At 39.7% G+C, this 11285-nt stretch overlaps 1 protein-coding gene across 1 annotated transcript; it reads right to left on the bottom strand.

The window, feature by feature from the left end:
• Positions 1-5190: 5190 nt before the first annotated feature.
• On the bottom strand, positions 5191-8158 carry LOC308323300 (histo-blood group ABO system transferase-like; the record flags this gene model as incomplete). The annotated part of the gene is made up of 6 exons (XM_080775021.1): positions 5191-5574; positions 5787-6047; positions 6246-6297; positions 6878-7012; positions 7112-7147; positions 8097-8158. 6 exons carry the CDS (start codon positions 8156-8158, stop codon positions 5191-5193), a joined length of 930 nt encoding a protein of 309 aa, XP_080631147.1.
• Positions 8159-11285: the final 3127 nt, after the last annotated feature.

The following is an 11285-nucleotide window of genomic DNA, read 5'->3' as shown; positions in this document are numbered from 1 at the left end:
CAGGAGGAGAAGTTTAATTATCGTCCTTGGAAAAAAAAGGTAGTCCATTCCCCAAGAGACCAGGTGCGTTAGCTTACCTAGCTACTACCTAGTTAATTAGCTGCTTTAGCATTCATGGTTAATAGAGGTGAATTGTTTGTTTGTGTGTAATGTCATGTCACTAATTATATTTACAAAAAGTAAAATGAAAGAACTAGTCAGGATATAAAGCATTGTTTGTGTGCTGTGCCTGTGAAGTGAATAATATTGTTTGTTTGCTGTTAGGCAGAAATATCATATCCCCATTTAGGCCTGAAATTTAAAAAAAATATTTTTTTCTGAAAAACCTCATGTTTCTATATCAGTGGTTCTCAATATTTCATGTCAAGGACCCCAAAAATGATATGTAATATGCCACCGACCCCCATTGAAAATATGTTGTTCCAGGGACCCCCCAGAAGCAAATATTTGAACTGAAACTCTGAAAGAATATATATTCAAAGATTTGAGGCAAATTTTCACTATTGTTTTCAAAAATAGCAGACCTACAAGTTCATAGCGCGCTTGTAGATCTGCTATTTTTCAATAGCTAAAGTATAGCATAATGTTTAAAACACCAAAAGGGGTTCCCGCCCCAAAATGGGCTTAATGCCCTATACTTCTTCATACAAGACTGTCACACTAAAGTATGAGAATAGGCATTTATACAAGCTATGTGCAAATGTTTTTTTTTAAATACTAAAATAACAATAACTGAACAAGTATTTCAACTATAATTATTATTATAAGTCAATGTCAAACAATTTACAGTAATAAAACCATACAATGTAAAAAATATATACTCTACTATATTCATAGTATATTCATGTAAAGTGTCCTTGTTTTTCAAGGTGCTATATAAATTCAAGTTATTATTATTTATGATTTATGAACCCCTAATGGCTCCTGATGTGCAGGTTGGTGCCTTGCATGGTTTCCGCCACCATCTGTGTATGAATGTATGTGTGAATGGGTGAATGTACAGTAATGCACAATCTATGTAAGGCGCCTTGGATAAAGGCGCTATATAAATGCACCATTTACCATTCATGATGTCCGCTCTCCTATAGCTGTGAATGCTGGACCCTGAAGCCTGCTCTATCGTCCCTGGCCCCACTGTGCTACACCAGAATGCTACGTGCAGTGCTAAACATCAACCAGGATGAACACGTTACCAACATGCATCTGTATGGAGTGATACCGAGGGTGGGTGAGAGAAGATGGCCTCCAGGAGGAGGAGAATGAGGCTGGACGGTGCCATTTATATAGCGCCTTTATCCAAGGCGCTTTACATATGCATTACATTCTCACACACACACACACACACACACATTCATACACTGATTGCGGCGGAAGCCATGCAAGGTACCAACCTGCACATCGGGAGCAATTTTGCCCAAGGACCTGCATGCTCTACCTCCTGAGCCACAGTCGCCACAGTCGGGATGTATGGAGGATGGAGAGGACTGGAGACGCCGCTGGAGGGCTCATCTGAGGGCGAACTAAAAGAGGACTGCTCTATCTCTCTCTATCCGTTGGTGGGTTCCAAACTTTGACCCTGCTGGCCGCCATCCCTTCTTCTACAACTGAAGTAGAAGACAGCTCAAGGTACGAACCCTTTTCCCCATCTTTGCTGCTGCTGCTTGTGTTGTAAGCAAATTAAGCTGTGTGTACACGGCAAGCTGTTGCTGTGATTTTAGTACGCAATGATTGGGTGGCAATTAATGAAACATGTTCAGTCAGTGACTGTTTGTGTCTCTGGGATTGGATGCTGCAGTCTGTGTTGTGTTTCTGCTCTGGGATTGGACACTGCAGTCTGTGTTGTGTCTGCTCTGGGAATTTGTGGATGCTGCAGTCTGCATGTGTTGTGTCTGCTCTGGGATTGGGTGGATGCTGCAGTCTGTGTTGTGTCTGCTCTGGGATTGAGTGGATGCTGCAGTCTGTGTTGTCTGCTCTGGGATTGGGTGGATGCTTAGCCTCGGTCCCAGGCTTACTTATCTGCGAAAAGAAAAGCCTGGTCACAACCTAAGGCAGAGAAGCTATCGGCGGTTCTATCCTACGGAACAGCCGTCAAATGTATTTCCCCCGGGTATGATATTTTCCCGACCAATCACAACACTTGTTTCATTCGCAGAGAATGTAAACTGATTTGTAAAGCATCAACTATTTAACTTCCGCTAAAATCCTGCAACATCCGCTGATAGTCTTTTCAGCTTAGGTCTTGCCTAGGGTGGTGGATGCTGCAGTATGTGTTGTGTCTGCTCTGGGATTGGGTGGATGCTGCAGTCTGTGTAGTGTCTGCCCTGGTATTGGGTGGATGCTGCAGTCTGTGTTGTGTCAGCTCTGGGATTGGTTGGATGCAGTCTGTGTTGTTTTGTGTTTGCCACTGAACAAACTGAGTTGTTGTAACAGAGAATAGTATTATCATGTGGATCTTGGCCACTTCAATTAGCCTTTTAAGTTCAAGCTAGAGGTTTTGGGCTTTCACATGATGACAGCCATCATTTAAAAATTAAGACTGATGTTCATCTACACTATAGTTAGTAGATAGTTAGTTATTGTTACTAAGTGTGCGGCTGCTGTGTTGTGGGTGTGTTGAAGAATGTGTGTTGTGACGGCTATTGTTTAATGACTGGCTTGATGGTAAAACTTATCTCTATGTACTGGTCAATTCCTCATGGCCCGCCGTGGCCATAATTATTTATTTCTTTCTTTATTTTCTTGCTCTCGCTCTTGGTTCATATGACACTGGCTTGTGTCAACACCTCTGTCAATGTAGGCCTCTCTCTGTCTCTGTCTGTGTCTGTGACCCGACCCCTGGTATACTGTAGGTCCCTGTAGAGTAGACTGAGGTTCACATTTCTGGTGTGGTCCGTCCATGTGACACCTAGTTAGTACATTCTTGTGCAGACTGACTCCATCCAGGGCCCTTGTCCTGTGTGTCCATGTCTCGGCCCCATAGAGAAGGTACCGTACAGCAGCACTGATGACTGCTGTGTGAGAGAGGGACACTTCCTTTGTCTTGTATGTGTAGGACATGTTAGTGATGCGTAACGCCTGCGTGATGTCCAAGCACCCAATTATGTGTGACAATTAATCATAAACTTATATTTGTAATCGTTACAGCCCTACCATTTGGTGTAAGAGTGTGTGTCCTTATTATGGAGAGAAAGTGTGGGTACCTGAGGAATAAAAAAGAACATACAAAAAATAGCGGCAATACAAAATGCCATCCTACAATATTTAATAACAATTAAGTTTCAAAATACATTTTAAACCCATGTCCTGCTTTGCTTTTTAAATATGCTTTATTTAAATTATTCATGGCACTCCTATTACATTTATTTTGGCAGTATAGTAGTAAGGAATTGCAATACACACACAGAGTGTTGGTATCAGTTTTTCTGTCTTGAGTCCAGGGTTCTCTGTCTTTTCAGTTCAGTTACTATTTGTATGAAGACCACCTCTCCAGAGATGGCCCTCCTGATCACTCCTGGTGTTCCAGATCTTATTGACCACAGTGCAAACCACAGCCCAATAAAAGTCTTGTTCCATAGCAGACATGTTTTTCATCAAAGACTCCATACAATACTGCATTATATAAGTAACGTTAATGTTAAAAACCGATCTGTGGCATTCCCCATACATATCTTGACCTCTGACAGTCCACTAGCAGGTTCTCTATGGTTTCATCTGGGTTACAGTTTTCATCCGGGCATTTAACAGTTTTTACAACTCCAAAACAACTCAATTTGACCACCTCCCTTACTCCCTTAATGACAGCCCTCTTTTTTATGGATATACTTTTACTACCAATGTTCTTTAAACATACCTGTTTTTGTTTTTCATCAAGATTTATTTTTTCTAACTTGTATATATTGCCATTATAAGCTCATTTACAGGCAATTTGTTTAATTTTATAAGACATGTTAATTTTTCTCTCAGTTCATCATGTAGTTTTTCAGTGTTAAAGCAAAATAAGTGACATTACACTTTAACCCATTTTGTTATACGTTAGCTATTGAAAAATAGCAGATCTACAAGCTCATAGCTTGTAGAACTTGTAGGTCTGCTATTTTTGAAAAATCGTAAAAATGCGGCACAAATCTTTGAATAGGTATATTTCGTTTCAGAAAGTTTTTTTTTTATTTCGACGTCAGGCCTGAATGGGTTAAAACAAGGCTCCAGACTTCCCAAAACAAACTCCTACTTGGCCTCACCCCCCGAACCCACCTCACCCCTGCCCACTTTGACAGGCTGGAATGGCTTAGGGTCGATGACAGAGTACAGCATCTTGCAATGGGTCTGGTCCACAAGATTCGATACACCACCAAGATACCCATGTACCTGTCCAAATACTTCCTTAATGTTAATGTCCACACCCACAAAACCAGAGGGTGTGCAACAAACTATGTGCAACCCAGATTCGGCACAAACAAGGGACTAAATTATTTCCGCTCCTATGCCACCAAAATGTGGAACGCCCTACCAACAGCCATTAAGACATGCTTCCCTTGACTCCTTCAAATCCGCTCTCAAAGGACAACTAGGACGGCTGCAATTCGAAACTGGCCACCCACCCCTTTCTCCCCTCACTACATATGTTTCTTTTCCCTCCTTTATGATGAATTCCCGTTCTGTTCTTTGGCTTTATAGAAGTGTACGTCTCTAAATGTTTTGATGAATTGAACAAGGACACTCTTGTAAACAAGTGTAGTGCGTTATTGGGTCGTCCACTCACAGTTAAAAGTATTTGTATTGAGTTGTGCTTGAATTGTACTGTAATTCTGCAAATTCTGTTAATAAATATTTCAATCAATCAATCAAAGTTAGCACCTTGCTGGCAAGATGGCAGCCGTGTGCATATCGCCAATAGAAAGGCATGTGGTGTGCTCTCCGAAATGTAGTTTAAAGTTTACACACATGCACGCACGCACACTTACAGTACTCAGTCATCACATCCTACCAATTGGTCAGATCCTTCAGTTCCAGACAAGACATGGCCCCTAATTAACATTATTTATTAACTTTATTTATTTACAAAAAAGGAATCTCTGGCCCACGTACCATAGTTTCCTTGACCCCTTCATCGTAATTAAGTTCATGAATCTTTGTGTGTGTATATATATATATATATATATATATATATATATATATATTTAATGTACATGTTCAAATATTCTCCCTCACTTCCTTCATGTTCTTGCGTATTGTGGCGTAGCGGATTAACTTTATTTCACTGCCTCCTGTGCCCAGCTCTTCATCCCAGAGGTACTCGGGGGACAGGACCTTGGTGGGCTTGTTGACCACCAGGTAGCGGTTGACATGGCTCTCCTCCTGCCACTTGGCTTCTATTCCCACCAGCTTGTCTGCCTCCAGGTTGGCCCGGCAAGCCGTGACCAGTTCATGCACCTCGCCCACCGCTCCTCCAAAGAAACCCCCAGCGTAGTAGAAATCCCCTTTGCCATATGGGATGTAAGCAGTAGATGCGGCACGTCGCTCGTAGCTGAAGTTGTTTCGCTCACTTTTGTGCAGCCAAGGATTCAGGACGGCCACCTGGATATATATAAATTAAATTAAATGTTGTTTATTTTTTATTGAAAAGAGCCAAATAGTTGTGCCTGTTCAGTATTTTCGCCTGCAATGCTTTCAAATGTGTAACTTGTATACAACATGATGTTGGTATGAGAGGCGAGCATTTCTCAAATCAGGATTATTTGACTTAATAGATATAAGCATCTCTCCAATCGTCATTTTCATGAACTCACCAGCCGACCAAGGATCTCAGCACCAACACGGCTGTGGAACTTCATGTCGACATCCACACAGTACACGTAGTCGGCTTCGTAGCGTATGCGCTTCTCAATGGTCTCCTGGATGAACTGCATTCTCCTCATGGAGATCTCCTGCCAGCGGCTGTATTTAGGTACTTTGATGACATGGATCTGTCTGCCTGCTGCCATGGTCATATTGATGGGTACGGCATCAGGCTGGTCGGTGAAAACATAGAAGTTCACAGCCAGTCCCACCTTCAAGAGTACATGGACAGATTAGCCAAAATAAGATGTTGGTTGAGTTCATCAAAACATAATTTCCTGAATAGTATACTTATTGATAATGTTTATTAAAAAGGTAATGGGCCAAGTATGTGAAAGGTTTGTCAGATAACAAGTGGAACCCCATAATTATTTTTTAATGATATGGACTCATGTATGTCCGTGTCTCACCATGTAGTGCTGCTCTGCTGTCTCTAAGAAGTCTTGTAGATAACGGATATATCTGAATGAAAAGATGAGTAAATAGCGTTTGTGATGTTTGGAGAAAACGTGTAGGAGTAAAACGTTCTAATGGCCCCCAGCCCCTCCCACCCCTCACTGGGGTAAAAACGGGGAAGCGAAGTAGACAGATCTGTGTTGATCACATGACCATAGAGATAGTGTATACAGATTTGCGTGATGTATGGATAAAATGTGTATAGTATACAGCTAATATAAAGAATAGTTTTTTGCAAAAGTCGGCCTCATGGTGACGCTATAACAGGCCGTTGTGAAGAATTTGGGGCAGAGGTTCATCGTTGGCATTCAGGGAGTGCACAGTTTGGCATCAACCGGGCCAATGGTGCCGGAGATTAGCTGTATACAGACGGACGGACGCACACAACCACACGGATTTACACAGTGCAAAACATACACGGACAGACACAGTGCAAAACATACTCTCTCCCCATGCCTTTGGCCTGGTGGGGACAAAAATAAATATAGAGATGAAAAAACCATTCCTGAAACAGACTTGTTGCTTAGGAGTCTCACTTAACCAAAACAAGCAACATTACCAGAAAAGTGCAATATCATAAACTTACTTGGCAACTGCAAACACGGTGGTTGCAATGACAATATTTTGCGCCTTGGTGGCCTCATCTATGATGACAGGGTCAAAGGTGTCATTCCAAACAATAGGTGCCAGCCATGGAGTAACTGTTAGAACATCTTGACGCCTTCAACAAAAAAAACATTATGGAGAAAAATTGATTAACTGACCTAGAGATGTTTGTGTTTGAAAATATCTTGTCTGATGTACAGTATACTGTACTTACCTCGGCTGCATGATTTTAGCCTGTTGGGTGTCCTGCCTGAAACGTAAAAAAGACATTAAAGAATTGGACCCTGGAGGTCTCACATAAGACCTATAGAGGTGGGGAGGTTTAGCTTACATCTTATTAAGTGTAATATTCTGTATTCTGAACTGAAAAACCAGTCAGATTGAAAGTCACCTTCAGGTGACCGCCTTCGACGATGAAACAGAGTGCACCTTTTTCAATCTGACTGATTTTCCAATCGTGTTGTTGCATATATTATAAGATGTTGCCATTTCACCTCCTAGGCCTACAGGCTGCAACAACTATAATTCAACAAGATTTTGCCCAGATTTTCAATTGCTATATTTTAAAGTCTATCATGATTATTGTTACATCAATTTTTAAATTAATGATTGAAGACACACACTCGTCGTTTCAAGTTTCTTTTCAGGACCGGACGTTCCAAGATGGTGGATTTGAATTAGACGAAAAAAGTACAAACAAAACGGGTCTGTACTATAGATACCAATGGGTCATGTAAGCCGGTTCACTTTGTCCTTATCTTTTTACAGTAGTGACGGACTAAATCCTTTTTGGATAGTAACATTTAAAGCCACAACCTTCCCAGGTCTCAATGATGATATAGTTCAGTTCAGTTCAGTTCAGTTTATTTTCAAAACCACCTCTATTTCTTTACCTCGTTGTATGATAAAGGGGGAGGGGGTTAGGGGAGGGAAATAAATTGTGATGTCACTCTAGTGACATCACATAATATATTATCACATTTTCATTGGCAAGTTTGACTGTCAAGGTTTCAGCCTCCAGGAAGAAACCCTAAATACAAGGGGAAGACATCATTGCACATAACCACGCCAAGGGATATAATGAATTACTGTCACCTCAAACACATGAAAAACTGGAACATTTGAAAAATAAATTAGTGGATCTTAGTGCTGGTCTCCTAGAGATTCCAGAGACCCTTAACACAAAACAATATGGAGACGCTGCCCCTGTGCTGTGGAACAGGCTGCCGAGGGATCTGCGGTTCTCTGAATCTCTGGACATTTTTAAACGAAATCTTAAGACGCACCACTTTAGCATTGCTTTTACTTTACGTTGCATGTCTTTTTTACCTGTTTTAGTTGCTCCTTTCTTTTTACTATATTACTATGTACTTGATTGATTGATTGATTGCCAGCTTAACTATTTTACTGTACAATGTGCTTGTAACACAATCATTATACCTTACAAGTTGCAAGAAAACACCTCATGTGCCCACCATTCCCACAACTGATTTGGTATAAGACAAAGCAACACATTCCACTGGCAGAAAGACATATCCAGACCAGGAACTGTCTTAAAACCAATTACATGACATCAATATACAAACCATATAAATCATGGATCAAAAGCCAATGAGATGGCACCTTTGTGGTATTTAAAAAAACACAACTTTTTTACGTTTGAAATGTTATGTTTTTTTTCTACCATCAAATTGTTTTTTAAATGTTTATGGTCATGTTTCACCTTTGTTCTCTGGACTGGTTAAATGTTGACCTCCAAGCTCTGGTCTGGTAGAGAAACTACACAAGTTGTACATTTAGAAAAAATATTAAAAAAAAATATTAATATATATTAATTTTTTTGTACTCGATTGGGTCTTTTAAACTAAAGTGTTACCGTCTTTTTAGAAAAGTCTCCTGTGGACAGGTGGGGATAATTAGCCTTGTGCTAACACACTGTAAGAAATTGCATCTACGAATTGTAGCAATGTGATTGTGATGTCCAAAAGTAGAAAATCAACTGAAATTCGAGCAGTTTAAACAGCTTACCATATTTCCACCACTAGTCTCTCTGGTATGGGTCGCCATGTCAGGGTTGGAACAACAGTAGAGTTCACACTAGCAAAGCAGACAAATGTGACAATGGCACAGACATGCATTAATTGGTCAGAAACCTGCTTGCTCACATGCTCAGTAAAAAATAAAATAATAATCATGTTGTTGAGAATGCAGGTCAGCATGCAGTATGAAATAAAAAAGGATCCTGGTGACTAGAGCTTTGCCTTTTGTACATTTTAGAATAACAGTAAAAGATGCTGACCACTGTAAGCTGCTTTCTATATTATTACAGAGTACTACAACAATCTGAATATGTATATAAATAAGAATCCACCAGTCTTGCCTATTGTTAAGACATTTATATAGTGTCTGTGGATCCAACATCCTTGAATAGGTTTGCGCCTTAAAATAATTCAATGTAGGCCTACTTTAATGTTTTGTTATTGTGAAGTATAAGGAGTCAAGGACTATAATCATATTGCATTTCTTATTCTTCGTTCTTCATACTGCCTATCATTGAGGTTGAGGATAATATGTTATGAAACAAAGTTCAAAATAGCATTAGAATTGACCCTACCTTTCTCCCCCCACAAGTCTTTCTGGTATCGGCTCAGTCGGCTGCGATATCAGGTTTCCAACAGAAGAGGTCCCACTAGCAAAGGGGATAAATGTGACAATGGTTAAACGTTGACATTTAAGTGGAACGTTATGTAGTATATCTTAAATGAAAACTGTAAGGGGACGAGTAGAGGGAATTCAAAGATACTTCTCTGCCAGTCCTTACCTCAAACGTGATGAAAACAGGAAGCTTTAGAATAATAAAGAAGCTGGATGAGTACGCATACAGTAAAAAAATAACGATTTCACCTATATACTTTACTAGCCTATACAGTACATAATTGCTCACATCCATGGGGTTTATGTGTGCTTTTAATATTGACATATTGTTTGGATATAGTTTCACTTGATGGACAATGCTTGTTAATGCAAGGAATTGCAATCAGGTGTAAATTCAATCCATATATTTGTTAGAAAATAAATAAAAAATGGTCACACACAGTGTTGCACACAGCTATAAAGGTTTCCAGGGACAAAAATATGTTAATTGAAGACCGGGTAGGCACCTTGGACATCATGGACACATGTAAAAATATAATTAAAGTATATACATTCGATGGGTAGCCTATAGTGCTTTTAATATTGACATATTGACATCAAATTATTTCTTAACATTTTGCATGACAAAATAGCCAATTATATATACATTGATGTGCATGCCCATGATGACCACGCCACGCCAATGTTATTCACTGTTACATTACAATCATAGGCTGTAGATTACAACTACTGATTGAACAAATAATCGGATTATTTACGTTTGCGTGTATATGTACGGAATTGCACTTGCTATTTCACCATGTTTGGGTGAGAGATTTCACTAGGCTACTTTTGCGCGACATTCTTGATGAAGCAGGGCATTCAGAGAAATGCAAGGTTTCTGCCTGACAGCAGATAGGAGCCTATTACTGTAAATAGCTGTCAGAATGTTCACTGTCTTGTTAGAGACATGCAGAGATGGTGGTTGCAGAAGATTGGCAAGTTATCTTTAATATATAAAACAAACTACGGCGTCAAACAAGCACAAAAAATTATGCGACTTAAAAACTTACCAACTGAGACAAAGCAGTACGGCTCCAAGTAACAGTAGAAGTTGTCCTTTAAACAATAAATAACAATTAGGCAAATATCCTTATAATGGCACTGACACGTTTTTGTTTCTTTTAATAGACTAAGTAAATGATTCGTCGTAGGCCTAATAATAGAGTAAATAGTCTACTCACGTTTTGACATAATTATTTTGTAGCTGCCCTCGATGTGAAAGAATAAGAGTGGATTGGTCTCAACGGGTGTTTTTATTTCCTTTGCAATCATGGATTGTACACCGTGAAAACTATGGAAAGATTGAGAATAAATACATTAACATTTCATAGTTTCATTCAACAATAAAAGCAGTGCATTTGAATAGTCACGTTAGTACAATTCAACAATAAAATACTTTATAGTTGATTATAATTCAGTGATTCAGTAGCTTTTATAACAACCTTTTTAACATAGAAACCCAAACAGGCATAACGCAAAATGAACCAAAACAAAGCATCGTAGACCCAAACAAACAAACAAACAAAAGCAATTAAGCCCAAAGTAAATAATAAACGAAAACCCAAAACAAACAATATACCTTGCTCCGGCTATCGAGGGGCTAACACGTTGTTTGGAACCTTCATACACCGTCTCCCATGTTGACATATATATATGTCAACAACGAACACAGCGGGCGGGCACTGTGGAAA

The sequence above is a fragment of the Protomyctophum bolini genome (assembly GCF_963924005.1).
Source record: "Protomyctophum bolini genome assembly, chromosome: 11".
Classification (NCBI taxonomy): domain Eukaryota; kingdom Metazoa; phylum Chordata; class Actinopteri; order Myctophiformes; family Myctophidae; genus Protomyctophum; species Protomyctophum bolini.
Note: the sequence above shows the minus strand (reverse complement) of the source record. Positions and strands in the feature narration are given on the sequence as shown.